A 27,436-nucleotide genomic window follows, 5' to 3' on the forward strand; every position below is an offset into this window, starting at 1 on the left:
ATGTTTTATCTTTATATGTTCGTGTTAGAGGTATAATAGGATGCAACCGTCGAATAAGTACTAACTGAAAAACAACGATTTTTATTTTATCTAGCGTATAGTACGAGTAAAATATTTTATTCACTGAACATCGCACTATATTATAATGTATAGAGCAAAATGACACATTTTAAATCGGAATTCGGCCGTGTTTTAATTCAAAATAATAGATATAGTTGAAAAAAAAATTAACAGTAAAAAATCCGATAAAATAAAAACAATAACAGACGAACTATGCAATAATAATCATAATATATTAGGTAGGTACATAATATTATTCTTATAATATTTGGTAACTGGAAAAATAAAACGCTAATTATTATGGTACAATAATAAAATTCATAATATACAATATCATACACATTATTATAATAAATATATAGCAAAACACGAGGCCCGAATTCCGGATCGCATAATACATTATACAGTATGTTGCACAATACAACATTAATTTGTATTTGCTTCTTATATAATAATAATAATAATAATAATAATAATATCTACACGCTGTATCTTAGTCTATATAAAATAAATTAGATGAGTGTCACTATCCTAAAAACCGTCATAATATTTTTATGTACACGACAGCGTCCGCACGGATTAACTGCGCTGCGGATATCTCGTTTCGGATTTCGGCGGCTTCACATAAAATATTACATATTAATTAGTATAATAATAATAATAATAATGATAAGATCGTAAATTATAATAATTGTACACACCCGTTATATTATTTACAATAGTTAAATATTATTAAATAAAAAATAAAAACAAACTTTATTTGAAACGACTAAAATTAATATCGTGACGATAACGATAATATTAACGATTAACAATTATTATTATTATTGCGTCGTGACGAATGATTACATCATAACTTAATATCATATCGAGACGGTCCTACGAGTACGACAGTAGTCGACTCCTCTATACAACACAATACAACAATATTATCATGAATTATTAATATGAACGAAAATCGTATTAATATAGTAATTGATCCGAACGCAAAGTGTACGCGAATCGCTCGAAACTGTGCAGAAAGACTGGGGGAGATAAATCAAATTTTCGTATTTTTTTTAGCATAGGCAAAAAACTTGTTGTGGACCCGTCTGGTTTCTGTTGTACTCCATCATTTCCGAACTCTATTTTTGGACGATCGGATTTATCTTCTCTCTGCGCAGTGAAATACGATGTGAGTATTTAAATTATTGAATTATTAAAATCTCGATGAAATCAAAATCGATAAACATAATAATAATTATAATATAATATTGTGTAGGTATACTTGACCGGCACTACCTACAATATTGGCGATGATTCACACGTATAGAAACGATTAGAAATGTACAACAAACGTGGGGACGAGGCATCATAATATTATATAATAAATAAAGGTATACACCGCGGGTGGTGATTATCAACCATTTTTTTTATCATTAGAACGTCGACGATTTGCCCAAATCAGCTGATATTTGCGCGACGCGTTCGAGATTATTTTACCCGCGGACACGCGCGTTAGGTCATAATAATTGGTATTATTTCAAATGGTGTTGTCGTCGCGTGTCGGTAAAATATTACAAATGGTTGGTGAGGTGACTCCCGAGGCACCCACCCGCACCCCACACCGAACCCGCAATGTATAATGTGGGTGGTGAACACGTGGGAGACGGCTGAGAGCGAGGGCGAGATGCATAATAATATAGTTAATAATAATATGTGGACAGCTGCGGCGAGTTACGCGTACTGCAGCGATAACGCAATAGATGATAATATTATTAGACGAGTCCGGTGAGTGGCGCCCTGGACACAGCATTGGGGCTGGTCGACATGGTGTGCGTGATGGTGGACGTGCTGACGGCGTGGTGGTGCTGCGGCGGCGGCTGATGGTGATAGAACAGCGACGGCGGTGGCGGCGGTGGCTGCTGCTGAGGCTGGTACGCGGAAGCCTGCGTGGACGCCGACGTGTGTGGCGGCGTCGGTGCACCGCTGCCACCACCACTACCGCCACCCCCACCACCACCTCCTCCACCACCACTTCCGCCCACGGCGGCCACCGAAGTGGCTATGCCGCCGTGATGGTGGTGATGGTGGTGGTGGCCGGCCGCAGACTGCTGGCTGGACTCGTGGTACAGGATAGGCACGCGCACCAGCCGCTGGGCCGCGTGAGCCATGTTGGCCGCCTCGATCTCGGCCGCCACCTGACGCTTCCATTTGTTCCTCCTGTTCTGGAACCATATCTTCACCTGGGTCTCGGTCAGGTGCAGGGACGCGGCAAGCCCGGCCCTTTCCGAGCTGGACAGGTACCGCTTGATGTCGAACGTGGACTCGAGCTGGAACACTTGGCTCCGGGAGAACACCGTACGGGTCTTCTTCTTCCGCTTGCCGCCCGCCCCGCCGTTTCCACCGCCGTTTCCACCACCACCCCCGCACCCTCCGTGGTCCTTTTTACCGGTGTCATCGTCGTCAGGACCGTCGTCTGCCATGTCGTCGTCGTCATCCATGGACACGGCCGCGTTCACCGACTGATCCATGTAGCGGCCGCCGCCTCCGCAGTTGCCTACAAACCGTCGCTGATGGTTCGGCGACCCGGGGCCGCGGCCACCGCCACCGTCCTCGCCGGTCGACCAGCCATCCGGACTGTGGCCGGCCAGCGACGACGTGCCGCCCGTGTTGACGCCCACGCTGTGTGGCGTGCTGGGTCGGCTGTTCTCTTCGTTTGCCGAGCTCGAACCGCCTGACAACACAGAAAAAGAGTTTCGATTAGTTTCATTATTAGCGCGAGAAATTAAGCAATATACGTCAGGATATTATATGTAGATGAGTAATCGAGGGTGCCCAAGTGGGTGATTATGAGAGAAAATTCCCCAACGGGTCTATGGGTGTGGGACATAAATTGTTTTTGGACTCCCTTTTACTTTACTCCCCAGATCTGTGCCTATGGTAATATAATATAGTTATGGTTTCACAATGTAGTGAGTCGGCCACGTGTAATACATAAAATATATATTATATCCTCCTCAAACCGTTATCGTAACATGGGCGTTTTTAAATTTGGGTTTTTTTTTTATTCGGTGGTTTTTAGTTATTTATAAAAGAAAAAAATATTGAATAATATATTCAATTTTTAATATTGGGTGTAATATAGTCTGCATAATTATGACGTTTTCATAATTATTATTATTAAGTATCAATAATAAAAGCATTTAATCCATTCGTGCTCTAAAGGGATTGTTTTTGAAGTGGTACGCGCGTGAGCATTATAAAACTGTTATGCAGTACTACAACTGCAGGGACATAAAAATATTGCAGAGTACATACTACAACGCTAGCCAACTCTCTCTCTCTCTATATATATACGTCTACTTATAGGTATATAATATAGTAATTAATTCGAAGTTCTTATATAATATATGTGCAAAGGTTTCAGTGGAGTAAGAAAATTTCGAATTCCCACTCATCCTATAAATAGGTATTGTACACTTTTAACTTTTGTTTGAAATCATGGAAAATGCAAATGGCTAAAATAGTAAATCCAAGCGTAATATCCACCCACCCAACCCATCAACCCATTCATCCCACTCGCTAGTCGATATTATGCCCATCTTATCAGATCTGGCAACATAATATTGTTATATTTATGTAAAGGTACTACGGGTATCTAATACGATGATAATAATATTATATATAACGTCGTGCGCAAATCGTTTTATTTCCTGTCGTTCGTCAGACCACTTGCACTTAAAATCAGCTTTGAGATTCCCCGCAGGCTACGCTAGATTCACAGTATGTAGCAGTTTGCGTGTCCGTGTACTTTATATAGGTGTATTCGGTGTTCTTATACAATATATAAAGAGCTGTCTTCGTCGGAATATAATATATAAGCTCTCTGAAAGCTAAGCCGGAGCTAACTGCATAGACGGAGATCCTATATAGAAAATACTAGGGGGGGGGGGGGTTAAATATCTTATAGCGTACCTTTATGCCGCCCCCAATGTATCTCCAACACACTTCCGAACACAACATTTTTATTAGAAACACTGTATGAATAATTTATAAATTATTGCAATTAGTATAAAAAATATATTTTATTGAATAATATTTAATATATCTACCTATAATTATTTACTATCAAGTCATAGTCATTTATTAATGTGGCTATTAATTAATAGACAGTCTACCAGTCTATACATGGTTTTATTAGTAAAATCCAAATATGATTCTATAATAAAATTAGTAAGTATATGTAATCGAAATTGATTTTGTTTGAATATATTTTGTCTTAAATTATAATACTCATATAAATAATTATGAAGAAATCTTAGAAATATTATTTTTAGGGGGCCTAAGCCCCCGTATTCCTTCCCATAATATATCCACCTACGGCCAAATAATATAATGTACAAGATTATGTTGTTGCTATGTCTGCTAACTGACCGTTTTTGCCCGAAGTGAATTTCATCACGGAAATTGACCCATAAGAATTTTAAATTTATCTATTACATATTATTGTACAGCTGAAGTAAATCAAATTTCACGGTTCGGCTAGTAACAAATTGTAAAAATAAGAATAAAATATTAAAATATGTTAAGGTAGAAAACCCAATTGCTTTGATTCGACTTTAAGTGTAATGAATGGTATCCTAGCTGGACCAACGATGTCTCTCATATCGTAATGGGCACTCTATAACATTATCGCAAGCATGACAGTATGAGAGTCGCTTTCGCGATAGTTTAATAGTTATTATTGCCCTGACACGCTCATGATACACGATAGGTAGCAATATAATACCGTGTTTTATTATAACCATTTGGCCTTTAAACGTTTAATAATTGCATTATAAATTATAATATAAAATATGAAACTCGTACGTTCGTTGTCAAATAAAAAATATTTAACAAATAAAGTATTTCTCTCTTGATTAATAACCATCGTTAGAGTTTTTCCATCGGTTCTCTATACGTATTAATGTATTATCATAACGAGCAGCCGTACAACTATTATTATTATTCCCTTGCGTGAAAACAAATGTTGTCAAACATTTAACCCACAACACATCATGAATATATTATGTGAAATATATTTACGATATTGATATTATTATCGAGTTGCATAGTTGCACTATTTACGCTATAAAAAAGTATACCTATTGACATATAGATATATATTATACTATATATACATGCAACTATATATTGCAATATCGGAACAATTCATTCAAAATCACATATTATACTATGTATGGACGATGTATCCGGTGTCGTGCATGTTTCATGTATCATGTACCTACTTACCTAGGTATGTGTACGCGTGAAAGAATATTTTACATGTTTGAATCGACTTTAAACCATGATTTCCAAATCACTTGGACGGTTTCTCCATTTAACGGTTTATAAAGAAAGGTTTCGTAGACACGTAAATTACGTATGGGTAGCTAGGTCCTATATGTATACTGGCGTTGTTATCGCGCGATTCAAGAACTTCGGGTTTAGGCAACTTAAAATTACTTTAGTACAACATATGTATATTGTACTTACTGCATACATCGTATTATTACTAAGTATAAGCAGGTCGAATGTCGCGTTAAAACTAAAGTATATAATATGTGTAATCCTCAACGGTAATCAACAACAATACGAACAACAGCAATATAAAACAAATTAAAAAAAAACGAGGAAACCACTTTACCTTAAATATGACAACAATTATATACCAGCGCCATATGACGTTTGAATTTAGTAACAAACAAGTATACCTATACTTAATGGCTAATACAATTATTAGTTGTGACAAGTGATTACTAATAAGTATAGGAACTAGGTAGGTATAACGTTCAAACTTTGGATAGAATAAAATGTATTATTATTTTCTGTGAATAAGAAAAAATTGGTTCAATCCAAATCAACTTGTGACATGGAATGATGGAGAGTATTTTCATCATGATTAGTGAGTGAATTGAAGACGTGAAAGTAACAGAATAAAGTGATACCTAACCGTATTGTATAGTCAATCATTAGTTATTGAGACCACATAAATTATAATATTAAAATTTTGTCGAGGATGTGAGTGGGTGGGAACTGGGTAGTAACGTAACGCAAATTACAAATTACTGTAGCGAAATTACTTTTGCAGTAACGCTGTAGTAATTTCATTATATTTTTTTTAAAATTAACGCAATTGTAACGATACCCGATAACGTGTTATTTTTCACGTTGTTAAAATAAATTATGAATGTAGAGCATATTGTAACAACAACTAGGGGCTAGGCTATTCAAGAAAAATTAAAATCAATACAGTTTATTTACAATTCCGAAAGTTTTAATTATTTTATATAAAAATCAACAATATTACCTATTAAAGATCCCAATAGTTAATACTAATACAAATCATATTGTAATTAATAGTATACCTAATACTTATTTGTCGTTATGAAAGAATTTTGTAATTAATTTTTAAAAAGTAACTTTATTTGCAACAGCCTACTTTTTGAATATACAAGTAACGTAATTTTATAACTTTTCAAAAGTAATTTACACCAACACTGCTAATTAGTAAGTGAACAATGTCATATTATAGTGCGTATAATTGGTATCGTGCAATTTCCAACGAAATTAATTTAGGTACCTCTGACATATACTTTTTAAAAATGCTATCTAAAAGAGCGTTGAAAGTTTGAAAATGAATGTTAACAGACAATAAAATTGTATACACCAACGACTGAGTATCAATACAATATATTGACAAAAAAAAAAATTTTATAGAGAGCTTCTATCGGGGCCAAAGAGGATAATATAAAATAATATCCGTACTTCGGAATACAATTTTATTTATTGTCTAACGTTAATTATAGTTACCCAGAATGAGTTTTCCAGCAATATAATTAATAGCAATAGTGTAATGCGCCGAACGGTGTGCTCACTATCTTTTAGCTATGAAGCTACTAAAAGTCTAAGAGACAAGAGTTTATATTATAGTGCGACGGAATCGCTCGAGCGACGTCTTATCTAAATTACTTTATTTAATACCGGTCTACCAGTGACAATATAAATTAATTGTCTCGGCTCCAACAAAGCTATTTCAAATTTTACAATCTTTTAAAACATTATAATTTATAACTTGTATTTAGTTTTTCTTGTTTGTTGTCTGAAATTATTTGGCTAAAAATATAGTATCGATAAGTTAATTGATTATTAATACCTTTAGGCTTTAGTAAATATAATATGAATAATATATTTAAAATATTTACAACTTTTTTATTTTCAGTAAATTAAAACGAACTTGTGATAAGTGAAAATTGTTCTCCTTAGTTGTTATTGACACATCCGTATAGGTTCTAAAAATGTTTCGGTTCTTGCTATACAATTATAGTAATTATTGTAAATAACGTATGCAGACATTAAAAAAAAAAAAACTTTATCTAATAATATAGGTACAGGACGGATTGTATTCGTCGAAAATTTTTGTAAATTGTATGTTATATCGTAACCAAAAGTATACGCCACATTTTTTCAAATATTTATTGATCTTTCTGAATATATATACCATCCGGTGTACTTGGATAATGATTACCACTAGGCATTGATTACCTACAATATGACAATTAAAACTGATACCCAACTCCAGCACTAAAAATATATTTTCTATTTATAAAATGTATTACACAACGATAGTGCCAAAAATGTATATTATACATTAATTGTAGGTACCTTTGTTTATATATAATGCATATAATAATATAATACGCGTATAACATAACCTAACCACCATAATATAATATATTATAACAATATAATATCCATGTCCGTTTCATATGACATATCATCGGTTGTTGTAGTAGGTCATCTTTGCGATGACCGTTTTCCTCGAAACGGATACGCACTTCCGCGTCAATAATTTTCACGATTTATATACATCATATTATAGTGATATGCGAATGCAAATGCGACATATATAACATATATATATATATATATTACTATTTTGTATAATATATTGTAATAATAAATGCGGTGCGTATATTATAATTGCGTAATGTGAACGGGGCGAACGCATACGGCCGATTACGGACGTTTAAATATCGAGTGTCATAGATACAAGTCGATTAGGCTAATGAAACGGTTATATTAATACTGTGTGTGTGTGTGTGGGTACGACGAGGGGTTAAAACAGCCCAGTATTGTGTCACGTCATGTCGAAACAATAGAATATAATACCCACAACAATATATAATATGTACAATATGACGTCTATATTATTATATTATTACGTACGTATATATGTATAAACAGGGTGTGCTCGATAATATAATCATTTAATCCCTACGGCCAGATAACAGTATAGTACCTAGTCGATTATCTATATCTAATGTATGTCGGGTAGATGTACACACTACCCCGCGGTATGTATATTACTATATTATAATATAATAGGTACCTAGGCTAATCGGAATATTCGCGATGTCAAAAAGCTGGCGGATATTCAGGCTCATATTTTTACCCAATAATAATAATATAACGTCTCCTATAGCTGCAGTATATTATATAGTTAAAGTGGAGCGATTCGTGTTAAGTTTATCAAAGCTACAATCACGATGGTCGGATTATAAATTTGAGTTTTTTTTTGCGAATCTTAATAATATTTTTCGTATCTACACGCGAATAATACAGGTTATAAGTATTATTATTATTAACTGACATGGATCGGCGACAGTAAAAAGTAAAAATTACAGTTGGAGACCTCCGAGACATCGGGTCCTCTATCTGCTATAAATTATCATAATATATCGTGCACCTGCAATCGCGTTCGTTAATACGTCACTGCGCGGGACACCCTGTATGTGATGATATTCAGATATTATTAAGTAGACGAGTATTTTAAAATATGTATTATATATAGTTTTGTCGCTTGCATGTGCATTGTAAGTTGCCGACGGCGCGCCGGGACCGATCTAAAACGTGAAGCCGTACCACCCGTCGAGGCGGCGGTGGCAGTTTAAAACGAAGCCTTTGAAGGTATTCACGTGCAAAGCGAAGCCTTTCGTCACTTTGCGATTTATGCACTGTCATATATACATATACCTACGTACGCATAACATAATACATATAGATACTAATAAAGGTATATATCACGACGGGATGGATATGGAAGGTAGGATACCGCGATTGCATGCGGTGACGGTGCGTGCTGATTAAACCGTGGGCATTCGGGTAGTCGTCTGTGTGTGTGTGTACGAACATGGAATTAACCAGGTAATCGGTATATGGAATCGCCCCTGTATATGATAATATGCGGGGCGAAACGAAAAAATTCCGCCGAACGGACGAGCGTATTACAATATAATATTATTATTGTATTATATAGCAGCAACTCTCACCACAATATTTTTTCAATAAGGACAACCCGCCCACCCCCTCGTCGCGGGAGACGATCGAAAAAAATGTCCACCGCGTGCGTGTACAATGATGCCCATAATATTATATAGTACCTACCTATACAGTTTGAACAAAACGCTGCTCGGGTTGGGTTATGGAGGTATATATTATATAATTTTATTATGTATCGTGCGTGCCTGTGGGTTCGTGTGCCGTGTACGAGAGAGAGAGAGAGCACTTAAATGTGTCACCGCCGTATACATAGCACCTCTATAATACGTACGTCGCGTGCCCGAATCGACCCAAATAATTGCGTCCTGCTATTACTCCGAACGCGCTCGTAAATCGCGTATCCGTATAAATGACGCTCAGACGGAATCGCCGCGGTACATATATGTAATACCTTTCTACATACCCATCGTAATACCTATCGGATTTCAACCACATTTTTACAATGTCGTGTTATGCACGGCAAGTACAACAACGACATGACATTATCAATTTATAATATTATAATATACGAGAGCCTACAGTTTTGTAAAAGATGCACAGTGAAAGTATTTAAGTACAGATATGGGACACTTATTTGAGAACTTTAAAAAGTATTTGAATACTTTTAATCAAGTGCTTTAGAACCCTGACAATATAGCCATACGACGTTGAGCCCGAAAAAACTTTTATCAACCATGCTTTATGCATGATATATAATATATGATTCAAAATGGATTACGCGTCATTTGTCAATAATCTCGGACGAAGAAATATAATTTGACTACGAAAAAATAATAGTCAATGAAATAATAGTATATTACTTCACGATTAAAAAATTCAATCGTTATCAATCATTAATATTTTGTGTAGCTATTTGTTATTATCAATAATAAAATATATTTTTAATTAATAATATACTACTCATAATACACCCGTTGAAGACCAATAATAAATTAATGTAGGTATATGCATAATAGTACCTAAATATGAATGAAATGTATGAATTTAAAATTATTCATAATATTATAATTGTATAGGTACCCAATTAGCATAGGCGCAAATAAGAAAGGGCTTTAGGGGCTAAGCCCCCCCAAAAATGTCCATAGCCCTCCCAAACATTTCCTACATTTTTTTATAAGATTATTAAATATTATCGAAGTAAGGCCCTATTAGCCCTATTAGCCCCCCCCCCCCCCAAATCTCAAACGCTATTTGCGCCTATGCCAATTAGAATACTTAAAAACTTTAACCACCTTTAAATCATGTAGAGATTTATTGCCCAACAATCGACGATAGATCTATCCAGCTTTGTGCTGGTCAGTCTATATAATATATAGTTTATGGAAATCGATGTTGTTGTTTTTTTTTTTTTTGTTGATGAAAACTGCTTTGACTATATTCTGTCCTCCCGACCTTCGTGCTGATGGTAATAAGAAAGTTTAAACAAATTTGAATTCGTTATGCACTTATATTCAGCTTACATGAAATCTATCGTATCACTTTTTAAAATGTCTACTTTTAAAAAGTAAAAAGAAAAAATTTGAAAATTCAAGAATCTTTAAACAGTGATTGCACGTAGTGAAAAGCGAGTGCTACTATCCTACAACGGCACCAATGTTCGCGCTACAACAGAATTACTGTCCTGCCAAAGTAAATTTTTCATTAGTGACATTATTGCAGAATTTTTTTTGTTGGGCTGTCTTACGACGTTTTTACTATCTTAAGTTAAAGTGCAGTAAAACGTATTATGCGCTGCTCTGCAGGTTTGGTCAATTATAGCTAATAAACTATCTAAATTGCATTAATATTATTTACGTTTGATGTAGGTAGATATCCCAAAAAGTAAAACATATACCATAATAATATGGAAAATAATATATTATAGTTTAATGGAAAAAAAATTATTGATCAAATCAATAAAAATCAAAATTATGGGCACATGTATTTATGAATACGGAGTTCAATGTAGGCAAATATGTGAGTGCACGCGTGCCTACATGTACGTGAGCGTATAGAGTGATCATTGTTAGTGTGGAAAGAGTTGATATGAAATTGACAGAATTATAAATTTAAATAAACATTTTATCTGTAATTTAAGTCGGTATCAATGAACGCTATTAGGAATGTGAATATAAGTAAAGTGGATATTATTAAATCTTAAAGGTCACGTGACTTACCGGTAGGACTGATGGCGGCCGACAAGGGTTGCGACCACGCGGAGTACCAGTGTTTGTCCAACGCGCTGGCCGTGGTGCCCGCGATCCCCACACCCGGGTACAGCATGAACGGACTCCGGCCCGAAGCCGCTGCGGCCAGTGCTCCGAAGTGGCTCATCAAGCCCAGTCTGTAATAGAAAAACGGTGGGCTATTACACGAGAGTACAACGACATCGTGGAAACAAAATGTAACAATAATATTTTATATTATGCAAATCGCAAATATTATTATAAGGTACTATAATAGCGAATTGCCATCAAGTGACACAATAACAATATTATATGATTAGGGATCGGAGCTAAAAAGACTTTAAAATATGTTATTATAAATATATATAAATATATTATTATGGCCATTGATAATAATATTATCAGAACTTAGGTTATCAGATATTTATTGTTTTGTTAAGCAATAAGTACCCAATAATCTCTGTTGTATAATTATTATTGTTTTAAAATATTTTTTTAATATGTAAAGTCGAACATTTTATTTTACTGTTTAAGTTATTTAAAATATTGAAAAATGCACAAATGGAATAAAACCTCCAAATCGTGAAAAATTATATAGGTACTATACGAAAATCTAAATTTTAAGTTCTGACAAAACGAAACAAATTTCTCCATTTACTTATTCCCGAAAACTAAAACGAACGATGACAAAAACCTATACCTATTTGATGATTGGTATTTTTTTTTCAAATAAAATTATCAATTTTAAATATAATATGTAAATATAATAAATGGGTAGTGCGATAAAATGGTTCTATGTACTGAATGTACTATTATGGTAGTATTAATATTATAATAGCCATCTTCTGCATTTATAATTTATATAAAAACGATGTAGATACGGAATTTGGGAAAGAACCTATTTGTAAAAATGTACGCAACACCGCGATGTGTAATTTAACAATATTATTATTCTTCTTAAAAAATACAAAACTTGAAATCGAGAAAAAAAACGACTAGTACTTATATTATAAGCTCGTTTAAAAAATATATGTGGTTTGTTTGTACGGCTTTTTTACAATGCTTCCGTTTTAAGCTGCTATTCTCGGAAAGAATACAATGAGTTCCAAATGATTATTCGCTTTCAAGCTCGCGGGGACGCATTTAATATTTATATTAAACACTCAACTCATCGTTACAATTGTTTAATTTATACATACTACTACGGCTTTTCGACGAACGGACATTCAATATTCCTTGTTGAACGTTTTGCAGTCAATAATAATAATAATACTATGACGGAGGAGAGGTTCATCTTGTTATTCAGACTGTGCCTTTGAACAAAAGGTGCACATCCAATAGTGCATTTCACGTACTTACAAACATATTTAAGTTCAATGAGTCGTACACATGCATGTAGAGTAAATTGTAGAAAGTAGGTATATTTACTATAAAGTATAAACAAAGAGAGACGAACACAACGTATTATATTATATACGCCTTTGTACCTATATTTTATCATTCGGTATACGCCATAAGACGTATATATATTATATTATATAGTATTGTACGGTACGATGCCCCACAATTATTAGTATTTATGTAAAAAAAAATAAGCCGTAATTTTTACAAAAAATAGATTGCAGGCATATGCGTTTTATTTTACGTGGATATTTTATAGACAAAGTTCGAGTGAATTTAACGATATCGATTTATTAGCAGTGCAGCTAAAATAAAACAAATTGAATATAGGAAATATAACAATAGCCAATAAGTATATTATGAAAGTAATATTTATTTGATAACAATTTAAATTGATCGTACATTAAATCGTTATTATATATATTAAATCAGTTGTCCTATTTGAGGCATCGGTAACGACGGTAACAGAGTGATATGTGCATATAATTATGTTGTTTCTATAATAAACATATTGTATTTCGTCGAAATTTGTGAGCATTATTACGACGTGAACCATACGCCCATTATACCAGCTATTATTCAATTATATATTGGCATCATGTGCATATATACGTACGTCGTATCCTCCGTAATAATATTGGTATATTATATTATTATGCACGAGGTAAATAATAATATTATGTTATTATATTATGACTGTCGTCGTCTAGATACGTGTAGGTTGCATAGTTACATAACTTTACGTATATTATATATAAACGACTATGTCCTCTCCTGCAGCTCGGTCCCGAATCCTGCAGGAGCCACTCTACGCAGCGCTGCTCGTCATCCAGCACACCGTGAGTGCAGTATAGGAGTTTAATAATAATAATAATAATAATAATGATAATGTTATTATTATCATCATCATCGCGAGCGTACCCGGAAGAACATTATACGGTGAACCACCGCTGCGCCATAATAATAACATTATATACACACTTGGCCGTGTGTGCGCGCGTGTTTGTTGAAACTTTAAGCTAAACAGTTTTGACTTGGGTAAAGTTTAGTTTAAAATTAATATTTAATCGTCCGATAATGGCGCTGGCGCGGGCGTAACAAACTTTCCTCGTCGCGCCCGTGGGGGCGGCGGCGGCGGTGTGTGCCGTAAACAGCGCACCGTTAAAAGCATTTAAACCGTCTTCGCTCGTGTAAATATATATATACGCGTATAATCATTTTATCTGTGTGTGTGTGTGTGTGTGTGCGAACGCGTATAACGCGCTTTGGCCCCGCCAAACCCTTCTCCGGGACACACCCTCCTCCAACCGTTTTCGCCTCGCCATTTTCACCGCCGGAGATGACGACGATATCCCAACGGCGGGCGGAGGCGGCGGCGTCGCTCGTTATATTTTTATTACCCGCTACTTTATTATTATGACTCTGCCGCAGCAGCGTCGCGGATTCGTCGGGTGGAAATCGAAATGCCGGGAAATTCGCCGGGCGAAACGAAAAGCAAAAAGAAATAACCATTTATGATAATATTGTAGCTTCAGCGACGCCGCATTCGAAGCCGTTTTGTTTTTCCCGGGAAAATCTTGGAGCGACGAGTTTCCCGAGTCACGACGATAATTTACTGCACCGTCACCGGCTTGAAAAACCTCAATATATACTATACTGTTAAACTGTTAAAGATCCAGAAATCGGGTTCTCTGGAATACCTACCTATGGGTATGATATTATTGTTTAAGATGATTTTCAGAGCACTGCGAAATTTTAGCCGGTGCAGGAAAAGAAACTAAATTTTTTCATTGCTGTACATCCGATGAATATTAATAGTAAATCGTTGTAGGTACATCTGTACGCCAGGTATATTATAGAATTCGACTATTATATATATTTAGGTTGTATAATATAATCTCGGGTAGTGTTTTATATAATATTATATAACTATATAGATCAGTTGTATTAAACACATGTACGTTTTACTTGATTAAATTAACGAGCATAACGTTATTTGTGCACATGTAGAGGTATAGGTTACCTTTATATAATTAACTTACTCACTGCGCGTTTTATTTTTCATTTTGAATCTATTGGACGAATTAATAATATTACATAAAAAAAATAAATCGTAAAGATATAGGTAAAGTTTAATTGTTCAATCGTTGGGTAAATCGGGATTACTTGACCTGCAGCATTTGAAATGGTAATTAACACTAGCTACCTACATAAAATCGACATTTTTGTCAACAATAAATTATATTATAATAATATTATATAGTTTTGAAACTTAAACAATACAATATTATGATAACTTTTTCCGAAATTCAAATATAATTATTTTAAATAACAAATAATTAAGTATATCTGCAGCAGTTAAAGCGATAAATTAATTTTTTCAAACAATATGAGAAAAAATGAAAGTTTCGTTGAAAATTTGAAACATTTTTAAAACAGTAATAAAAATTATACCTATTTACTTTTAAATAATAAAACGCGTAATCATTCAGGTTGCATGTAGGCTTACCGACATAATGACGATTTTTATTATTAATGGATGAGTATATACTGGCCGGGATGTAAAATGTATTTATTACCACTAATACACTATAAAACGTTAAGTGCATGCATATGTGTGTTGTATACATTTAAATTCTAGAGTACGTATTTACGCGTTTGCGTTAAAATTTAAAGTTATATTACGGTTACACGCGTTTTAACTTTTAATATAATATGATGTATACCTAATGTATATAAAAATATATATTTTTTAAGTGTGCGCAAAATAATATTTTAATCCCTTTTACTACTGCCAGTATATTCTGCATTCTGGGTATCGATTTGTTAAAAATGAATACGTATTGGAATACCAAAATAAATTGGAAAAAAATAAAGTATTATGAAACAATAACAAATAAAATTTTTCAGTCCACCGTATACAATATTATATAATGTATACTTTACGTAAAATATGATATAATAATATAATTAACTAGCCGACCCATCACTGCTTCGCCCATGACTGGTTGTTTATTTTGCCTTTGAACGATGATATGTATAATTTTTTATTGAATTTTTTTCGTTTAATGTGATCGGCAAGTAAATATAAAAACGGTCATTAAAAACCTGTTGAAATGTTTCTAGCGGTATTAATTTTATATATTTTTAAAGCAGAACCCATGAACTTCATTACCCGTAAAAAATCGCAAATCTTAAAAAAAATATGATTGTTCAAGTATTATTTTGGGTGTAACTTACTGCAGTAAGTGCAACTCGGCCACTCTGGTAGGCAATATTCAATAATTCGATTTGATGCAAGCTTGTACCTGATCTGCCTAATTATAACCAATGGAAACTGATAATAAATCAACACAAATTTCTACTATTAACTGTAACTAATGGCAACTATCAATAAATAAAAATACAATTTCTAATATGATCCTCGATGTCCCTGTTTGAGCACCTCTTTAAAAATCTTTCTTATTGCATGGTAAAAATATAGAAAACCCACTAATTCCAAATTTCAAGTTCGTATGTTGAGTAGTTTCTGAGATACAGCGATCAGTGACTCAGTGGTACTTATTTTAGGTATATAATATATATAGATTCCCTTCTCCCTCCCCTCCGTAAAAAATTAAATATCGGGCGATGTTGTGACACTCAGGAAGTTATTTGGAACTTTCTGTGAAAAAAATTGGAAATAATTAATAGTGTAGCCACAAAAGGCTTGTTCTTTTACGTATAAAGGATTAGATTAGCTTAGTTTTTTAATTTTTCAAGAACTTTATACTCATTTTTTATTAAAAAAAGTTGTACTAAAACTAAAGTAAGTTGTACTTACCCGAAATTTAACTCATAAGAATAATCAAAAAGTAAGCACAAATTATGCTCGTAATGGGCGTACACGTAATTCACGAAAAATAATAACTCAAATCAACAAACATGCCCAATTAACCGATAGCAACCAATATATTATAATATACTATTATTATTTTAATCTGCAACAATAAACTTTATTTTTAATTTTTTATTATTTAGTTTATTTTTTTCTGGACAGATTGCGCCACTGTTGTATTTTTAACATCCATATTTCCTACTTTTCTGGTGGATTTTTCTAAACAAAATTGGTACTATGACCTCCAGCAGACTGTCAAGTATAACAGTAAAAAATTTCAGCTAAATCGGTTCAGTAGTTTTCTCGGTTAGCGCGGTCCAAGAAAACCCTTACCATTTTATATAATAGTATAGATAGCTATCTAAATAATATGAACATATGGAAATTTGGCTAAACCGAAGTCGTTTCTTGTATATACGAAACATAACAATTATATTTGAACTGTAAGCAATATAATAACAATATTTTCATCATAATTATATAAATACATACTATAATATAATATAATAGCATTAAAAATAATTTAATAAATAAATTGGCCGGCGTTTCAATCACTGAGTTCTGCTACCATTTTTCACACTCATCCTTACGCCTATACTATCTGTGTATAAGCAAGCCTGTATCGTCTATATATACAATTATACCCTGCTGTAGGTATATATATTATATACATGCTCAATCGATCCTTACCCAGAACGGACCTGGATAACGGAACGTCGTCAATATAGAGTGAATGATATCATCGACGCAATTAACTTGATTAACACTAAAGAGTGTTAATCAAGCGAATAATAATTAAATGCCTATATTATTACCTATATAATGTGATTTAACGGATTAGTAATAATGATTATCATAGGTTTATTGCAATAACCTGTATATAATAGCTATATATTACATTGTACAATATTAAACAAGTCGCTTGAAATAATTTGATTGGCCTTCAAAGGAATAATAATAATAACATAATATACATAATATATATGTATGATATATAATGTACCTACATCGTTGTATTACATTTATGCATAATATAATATAGTATTATAACAATATTATGTAGATAATGCCTATTATAGGCGATCCTCGGGCATATAATATAACATATATATTATATACCCACCTATAGGGCGGCGCAGTGTGTGTTTGCGTTCGTACATAATATATATATATTTATAACACGGGGAGTAGCTTATCCGGGGGGGACTGCAAGGGATGGGGGTTGAAACGGGGACGAATCGAATGGGTTTGTATATATATATATATTTACAGACAAACACACGCCGATGAACGGTAGGGGTGTCCCGGAGGGTTATCGACGAATTCCTGGCGAACACGCCTGCAGCATGCACCCCCCTCGTTCCCGTTAACACCCCTCCTGTTATATCCGCTATCCCGTGCCGCCGCCCAAAGCACGGTGGAATTTATCGCCGTCACAAATGGCTGCCACCGCCGCCGCCGTTTGCCAATTATATCGGGCGCGTCCGGCTTTACTGACAAATGCATTAGCCGTAATTGATAGTTATGATTGCGCGCCGCCCGCCCGACCGCCAGCCCGCTGAACCGCGCGCGTATAGCCCATCATAATAATATTTTATATTATATTATTATTATATCGTATTCGTCCGCATGTCTACCTCACTCTCTCTAGCTCTCTCTCACTATCTCGCCACGTCTCTCCCACGCATCCGTGCGAATTTTTCCCGCCGGAGGTAGGTATAATATTAATACGATGATAATAGAATACGCCGGAATTGTGATCATATTATAATATTATTAATTATTATACTGGAATATTATAATGAAACGGTATAGTTTAGTCTTTGCTCGTCCGAAATATTAATTCGCAGTGCACACGCAGCACCTATGATATTATTATGTCGTAGTTGTAATATTATCTGAATGATAAAATATTATGCGTACCACGCTCAGCCACGTCGTGTATTCGGCGATTATGACATGATATTATTATTAATACGTTATTATGTTTATCGCGGGTAAAGCGGCAGCGTGTTGGGAAAAAAAAAACTAAAGTATCATCGCGTGCGGTATTTTATTGAATATCAAAATAGTATTATTATAATACCTATATAGGTATATGCCTACGTGGCTACGTACCTAAAGGCTTTTAAGTCTAATTAATTATAAAAATGTTTTAAAAACACAAGATTACTGAAGATACGATTGATATTATATTTTTTTCCGAGTGTTTTAAATGATAAGACTATATTAATATACATAAACTTTAAGCCACAATCACAATAGAATGTTTCCAAAGTGTTTTTTTCCCTTGACAAAGGATATAAATAATATAACAACATTCGACGTTATATACTGTTTAATACATTTTTCATTTCCAAACGGCAAAAGACAAATTTACTAAATTATAAAAAGTTCATAAACGTCATAATACTTTTTTGTTACTTAATATTATTTATGACACAATAATAATAATATATAATATTTCTCTTTATTAGTTCACTTTCGAAATTACATTATCTATTGGATATTTTACTAGTCTTATTATCATTGCCAGCTATAGAAATAAATTAGGATAACAAAATGATTTCATTATTTAAATTATTAAGTATAGGTACCTGTTTAATTGTATATGCTTAATTAATCATAAATACCTATAGATATATGGTTTTGAATTAGCTAATAATAATAATAATTTTAATAATAACTTACAGAACTTCAGTAAAGTGTAATCAAAAACATTAAATATATTTGAAAATAATATTATTTATATAATAGGTAGGTATTAGGTATTAGTTGAATGTTCTAATATTCTTTATTCCTATATTTGTACCTAGCCGCAACTAATACGATTTTATATAAGTATGCAACAAACGTAATCGAGCAAATCTAATATTATATATAATAATAATATTATTGCGATATAATATACTTTTTTTTTTATTAGTTTTCAAACAAAAGTTATTAGTTACATCATATTATAAATTATTAATTTACATAAAATAAACTATACTTTTTATTATAAGCACAGGTTTAATTGTTAAATTATACCTTTTATTTATCGGATGAATTTCTAACTAAGGATTTATATAGTATATTACATAAGTAGGTAAAGGTACTCTGAAGTACTCAATTCAATTTAGTTAATAATATTTGATATTTACCTACGTATAGTCATATGGTAACCTATCACAAATTAAACGATTTAATTTTGAGTATCATGATAATATTGATGAGATAGGTAAGCGAATTAGTCAATTATATTTTACAAAGCAACACAATATGTCTTCGTTTATATGTTCTTAATATAATAATATCCATACATTACAAAATGGGTCAGTAGGTATGAACTATAACAGGGGTGGCCTCTAATCTTAATTTTGGATCCGTAAATCTATGAAGCTAATTCGAAATGAGCCACATTGTTAGACACATTTATCGTTTCTTCCGTTATAGAATTAATACTCATAATATTTAAAATTATAACATACGACATTTTATTACAAAAAAATTGCTTATTGAACGGTCGGCAATGCAACATAATATAACGAGGTATAATACCTATATACAATATACATGGCATATAATATTACGGTGAACGACACGTTGGATTCAATGTGCGAAGCATTCTAGCGTGTAAAAATAACGCGTCGTAAATGTTTTCATTATTTTATTTATAATAATTATATGTATAAAGGTATCGAAAGAACATCTCATCCATCAAATGCCACCGTTTGAGTTAGCCATTGCGCTGAAAAATGGCGCGTTGGGTGTTCCACAATCATCGCTATTATATACGATTATGAAAATACGGTCCCTCGCCGTGTATCCCGTTTTATACAAACAAAAACATCTAAATCGGTGGCTGGTGCAGTGCCGGTCGATTGTAATTAACAAAATCGGTGTGACGGCGGGGCAATGTTTTAAATAAGTATAATGTGTGTGTGTGTGTGTGTGTGTGTGTGTGTGTGTGTGTGTGTGTGTTTGATTGTATACAGGAGGAAACTGGATATCAATCGGGCAGACAGGCAGCGGAATAGCTCTTTCGTATTATTTATTATTATTATTATTTTTTTTTTTTGTGCAGAAAAGAGAAAAGGGGTCCGTTTTCAATCGCCTTTTGTGATGGACCGGGCGTTCTATTGAGTGCTCGAGCAGCGTTTTTCGTGTAATTAAGAGGGTCGTTTTAAAATAATAATAATAATAAAAAGTGAATAATAAAAAAGAGTTAAGAGAGCAATTTATATACCAGTACATATATATTTAACATATATATAGGTAGGTACCAATCTATATGATATAGGTATATATATTATAAATGTTAAAAAAACAACAACAACAATTCTTGACTAAAACAATTGGGACGTTTGACACAAAAGAAATAGGAAAACGTTTTAGTAGATTTTTTAATCTTTTTGTTGTGCCAGTACAATTATTTATTATTATTCGCATATACATATGGGGTGGCGTGTCGCCGCAGTGTGTGTGGCGAGGAGAATCCGCCGACTCGCGCCGATTATTTTACAAAAACATACAAACATAATAATATAATACCGAACAGCATAATAATATTATAAACGTTTATTATAATAGATCTTAAACGGGACGTTTCAACATAATAGACTTTTTATTTGTTTATTAATTATTATTATTATTGTATTTTTTTTTTACAAAACCCAATTGAAAATTTTAATTTTAAATCGTAAACTGATCTTATCGTGGTGAAGTGTATAGGTATAATATGGTAGGTACCTACCTACATATTATATTCAGTGGAATGAACAAACGACATTACAATATTAATTTGATTAAAAAAATAATTGGTTCAAGTTTTCATGGTATATCTTCTTGAATTCTGGATGTTAGTAGGTATAATATTATAAATGATGACATCATTATTTAAGCGTATTTGTATGTAATCCAAAGTTATATGAATTTTTGTCTCCTTCCCTCAGTAAGAAATGTTAATACAATTTACATTGATAATTATAAACACTAGTTATAAAAATATTACTAACGAATAAATATTATTGACGATAATAAGACGTACCTATACATAGTACACATTTGTAACGTAAGGAGCTTGTAGCCATTAGAATGGACGCATATATTATAGCCATATAGGTACCTAATAATTTTAGTAAGCCGTAAAGTAAATATTGTTTATTTTAGTTGTTCATCAAATTTATTTTACGATGAACATACAAAAAATAATAAGGTAAATACCTACTTACTATTATCACTATATTTTTATTAGTTAATCATTTATAAAAATTTAAGATTTTTTCCAATGCTATCTAATTTAATATCAAAACGTAAAAATAAAGAAATAAAAAAATGAATTTGATAAATATCAGAACCTACAATTCTCAGTCATTTGATAGTAAATATACGAATTTATCATTTACGGAGATAAAATTACATAGAAAACTACTTTATACCGTCTATAATTTTATCTTATTTTTTTTTGTTTTTTTACATTATTATTGCATCATCAATACCAGTGGTTAAAAAAAGCTCCATACTCTATAGTCTATACATTAAACACATAAGATAATATATATTTGATGTACACTGTTCGCCTTTCTGTAAACATCACAAGAAGTTAAATAAACCCTGAATAATGTAAAATCTATGAAAACAAATTTAAACACGAAGACATTTAATGTCAAAACTATTTATTTAGAGTCAAATCACTCAAATTGTTTTATAGCTTATACTTCTTATAAAATGTTGTAAATTTATTAAAAATATTCTCTATAATTCGAATACGAAATAATATAATATATTTTTAATTTACTTTATATTATGCTTTATATTATGCTTAACAAAATTATTAAGAGCGGTGATTTATGTATATGACTACTCATCATTCATCAATCCCATGATATTATATTGTATGTAGGTATTCATGGTTTTAATCATCGTTACAAATATTAGTAAGAACCTACAGATTACTGAATAGTATACAAAAGAAAAATTAAAAGACGGCAACGACGTTAAAATATATCTCAAGCAACGTAATTATTATAATTTACTTTATTAACCTAAATAAAAAATAAAATAAAATTATTAACATTTTGTGTAATCCACGTGGTATACCTATATTATATTTTCTTACTGTAGAAAATGTAATATTATGTACTTTCGTTATACAATTATTTTTCTGAGAGAGAAAATACAAATACACCTATATTATTATACTATATTTTATCTACAGTACGATATATATTTGTAGGTCTAAAAGTTCCTATCTACTTCCGATTGTAAGTCGTTATGAATGCAATCGTAGGTAGGTATACCTACTTAACATAGTTAATTTTAATTTACTTTTGATTTCACTAGAGCCAGAGAATATTAAAACATGCTAATAAGTAATAACCATTCCTAATACTTCATTATATATAATATATATATTGTATGTACTCACCAAAATTAAAAGATAAAAATTGCGAAAACAACATCACTATTCCTTCCAGAATACTAGCTGGGGACAATAATATTGAATGAAATGAAAAATTAGATAATTAGCAGGTACATATAACGACCAAAGAGAAATGCGTTTAACACATCGCGCGTATATACGAAGACTTCATAAAAACCATTAGTATAAAAATTGATACCTACAAAATAGTTATGTGAATGAAGGAAAAACGAAAACAAACTTAGCGAAGTAAAATGGACAACCGAACGTTGGAAAAAAAAAACATGACAATTTAGAAGATGTCATTCTAACAAGTATAAGTATAGGACATATTATACTCCCACGGCTATACCTTAATATGATGACCTAAAGAAGACCCAACCCAATGCGCAGCCTGTGGAGTAAACAATTATTATTAACAGTCAAGCACCTAATTCTTGTTGAATGCTGACAAACAGCTACTGCTGTAAAATCAAAACAATAACTACCTATATCACTATAGGTATGATATAATTATGTGGTCAAGAAGAGAAGACCGACAAGCTGCGAGTACTATGACTCGTTAGTTATTATTTATCATAGTAATTATTATTGGTAGGTATATGGATTATATTATTTTATGTTGTAGTCATGTGTTACCTATTGCTATAATATATCATATTCAAAACCAATATAATACTTTTAGTACAACTATTATACTGTATTATAATATATTATATAATATTAAGATACATAAGTTAACAAGGCCTGAGGATTTCTTAATAAACAGTTAATTTAAAAGAAGTGTAAAACTCGTTTATTTTAGACCAATACATTTTTGAGGGTCACATTTATAAACGTTTCGTGGAAAAGGGCTATTATGCAATAAATAATAACGTTTGACTTGATACAACTATATTATTAACGAATAACGATATAATATAATATTAAAAATCCGTGTCAAAAGTTAACAATAATTTCCTTATTTTTGTATTATTTTATTTACAGATTACTTCGCCCCGCTGGGATAACTGATAACTCGTGTTATGAACGAAACCTTTAATCGAATATAAACTATAATAATTTAAGATTGCATAAAACACCATAGGTATTATAGATAAACATTATAATGTACCGGTAGGTATTAAGGTATGTTGGCATAAGAATTCAATTTTGCTTCAAACAACTATTATACTTACACGTGGGAAATTATAAGAGAAAATCCAGTTGTAAAAAAGAGCGCATTAACATCTGTCCCCAAAATGGAACCACTGTAATATATATTCAGACCTAGATATAGGGCTGAAAGCGGGGCACGTCCCGGGGACACACGGTATTTAAAGGTCCCATAGTGTTATCCGCTCAAAATGTTATTAAGTGATTATTTTAAATTTTTTATGAATACCTACCTAATATAAAATGTTAAGAAATAAATACTCTTAAAAACAATGTAGGCATAAATGCAAAATGCTTTATTATATTCGTGTGAAAATAGTTAAAATCTACAAACTCCCTGCATGATTTCCTGTTTTTAGAATACTTTAATATTTTTCCCTGGAAGATCGGGGTGTCAGCGACAACAACCACAACAATGTTTGCTATTGTATCAAATGTTTTTTATCGTTGACATCGTTTTGTCAAAATTAATTAAACCTGTTACATAATATAATTCCGTATAGACTATACAAGCTAATGTTAAATGCTAGTATATTTTCAAATGTATTAAGAAATGAATAATGTGTCGATATGGTGGTTTACCAATGCTTATGTCCAAAACAAAAAAGGGTTTCATCCGAGAAAAGAAAAAAGAAAGGAAACATGAACAAATTTGTTTTAAATCTTCCAAAAATTACCTACTAAATTTACAGATTTTTTTTAAATATTCTTATAATATTTAGATATTTAAAAAATACTTAACATGGACAAATATAATACTCAAATATATTATATTCATTATTTGTGTATACATTTATAATTAAACAATATTATTTTATTAGATGATTCAGTTTTTTAACTAACACAAATAAATATGCCTATTTAATGTTGATAATACCTATGCACTTTTTTACTTTTAAATTAGAGATAGGTAGTGAATCTTATAAAAATATTATCCGGACTGTATATTTTTTTAATTTCATTAATAGGGAGGAGGGCACAAACAAGGATCTGTCCTTGGAAAAAATAATTGTGTTTTGAAAATATATTGCAGTATAATACGCATTGTATGGCAAAAACAAACGATAATTTGATCATGTATGGTATATTAATATATTTATATTTATATAATATCAATATAATAATTGAAGGGATCAGTGCAGGATAATAATAGGATTAGCTGACATATTTAAAATTTGTTAACATAAAAGTGTTATAGTGTAATAAACATTTTAGCAATAAAGTCTGAAAAGGTTTTTATTCAAATATTATAAATTATAATATATTGTTATAAGGCTATAAGGAATGTCATTAGAGAATTTGCTATTTAGTAGATACGTTAACTCCCTAGAAAATGTCGAGTGAATATAGATATTCACATCATATTTAGAGCATCTCTAGACCCATGTAGGTATACTGTTTCATCTCATAAGTAATTTCATATTATATTGAATGTGAAAAAAAATATCTTAGCATTTTAATATTAAAATATTAATATTAAAAATATATTTTAATATAGTTACAACTTAAACAAAATCGCGATTGTAAACATTTTCGAAATCGTCAGTTATTACCACCTTTATCCACCGACCCCTCCAATCGTATAAGTACTGTATGAAACAAGTGGACGCCGTTGCAGCGGACTAACCTGGACAACATGGCGTGGTCGGCTGCGGCTGCCAGATGCGCGGTGACGTCGAACGTGGCCGCTGCAGCTGCCGCGGCCGCCGCTGTGGCCGGCGACACGGCGGCGCCCACGCTCCTGTGCTGTTTTCCGGCGCCGCCGCCGGGTTTGTCCTTGCTGAGTATGCTCGAAATGGAAAACGACGTGTACGGCGGTGCGGCCGACTTGACGGCCGGCGATTCGCGGCCACCGCCGCCGCCGCCGCCGCCACCTCCGTTGCCCGCCGTCATCGCGGCCGCCGCCGCAGCCGTCGCCATCATCATCGTCTTGCAGGCGGCCGCCGTCATCGGTCCGTTACCGGCGCCGGTGGCCGGTCCCCGGTCGTTGGTGCAGCACAACTCGTCGTCGTCGTCGTTGCCGGTCACGTCGATGCGCGGGGACTCGGACATGCCGCGGTCGCTGCGACGGTCGCGGATATCCGCGGCGGAACCGATGATGACGGAATGTGACGGTAACCGAAACGTTTCGCGTGACGTCGGAAACGGACGGAAAAATCGTCGCTCCTCCGACTACTGCACCCGTATTTGTGCGCTTTGTTATACCACCACGTAGATTCGCACGTGTTGTCGGCGCGATGGGTTAAATTTTTGATATAATACTACTCCGCGGCACACGCGTCGTCGACGTTTTTCTTATGTAATATTGTAATATAATTATTATGACGAGTGATAATAAAATATTATAATCCTTTGGCTATTTTATAATGTTACGCATATGATAAATTGTCATCTATATATGAACACTCGCGGCGCGTATATTATCGTCGTGTGACTACGGACCGACGACGGGTATCGGATACGGCGATCGCGGTGCGTAAATCGACCGAGCGATTGAGTGCGTGCGTGTGTGTACGACGACGGTACGCGCGCGATTGTCGTCGCTGAGCGGTCGGGTGGTTGTACTAACTGATGAGACGACTACGGTTTGCGGTGTCGGAGCACTTAAGCGGGCCGCCGCCGCCGTATTATTATTATTACTATTACTATTATTATCGTTATTATTATTCCTTCCCTTTTCGGGTTTTTTTCCCCACTTCTCCGACCCTCCCGATCGACGCCAGTCACGGTTTTTACGCCGCGCGCGCGGACATTTTAACCCCGCGGCCACTGCCCTCGTGCCGACGACGCTCCGCCCATCCCCGGCGCAACAGACACACCCACTCCATTGGTCCAAAAACGGATTTCATTCCCCACCGCGCGCAGCCGAACCGCCCCTCCCATCACGTGCGTTTATATACCTATGCGCGGGACGTATAATATATATCATACCATGAAGCTATCGCCACCAACGCTGTCGTCGTCCACCCTCGTCTGCCGTCGTCGTTTACCCTCGTCTTTGGCGTTGACACT

The 27,436-nt window shown here is 33.5% G+C and overlaps 1 protein-coding gene across 1 annotated transcript; it reads right to left on the minus strand.

Moving 5' to 3' along the window:
- Positions 1–812: 812 nt before the first annotated feature.
- Positions 813–27,149, minus strand: LOC100575169 (homeobox protein HMX3). The gene is made up of 3 exons (XM_003245053.4): positions 26,052–27,149; positions 11,580–11,746; positions 813–2,776 (listed from the first exon to the last, which is right to left on the minus strand). The coding sequence occupies exons 1-3, from the start codon at positions 26,474–26,476 to the stop codon at positions 1,818–1,820; spliced, it is 1,551 nt and encodes a 516-aa protein (XP_003245101.1). The 5' UTR covers positions 26,477–27,149; the 3' UTR covers positions 813–1,817.
- Positions 27,150–27,436: the final 287 nt, after the last annotated feature.

This window comes from Acyrthosiphon pisum, chromosome A2 (assembly GCF_005508785.2).
Source record: "Acyrthosiphon pisum isolate AL4f chromosome A2, pea_aphid_22Mar2018_4r6ur, whole genome shotgun sequence".
Classification (NCBI taxonomy): Eukaryota; Metazoa; Arthropoda; class Insecta; order Hemiptera; family Aphididae; genus Acyrthosiphon; species Acyrthosiphon pisum.

Excerpts from the sequence above, each read along its gene's own strand:
- LOC100575169 (XM_003245053.4), bottom strand. The coding sequence starts at position 26,476 with ATGTCCGAGTCCCCGCGCATCGACGTGACCGGCAACGACGACGACGAC. Across the intron at positions 11,747-26,051 it reads GACCACGCCATGTTGTCCAG|ACTGGGCTTGATGAGCCACT; the intron begins GTTAGTCCGCTG and ends TTTCTATTACAG. Across the intron at positions 2,777-11,579 it reads GGCCGCCATCAGTCCTACCG|GCGGTTCGAGCTCGGCAAAC; the intron begins GTAAGTCACGTG and ends CTGTGTTGTCAG.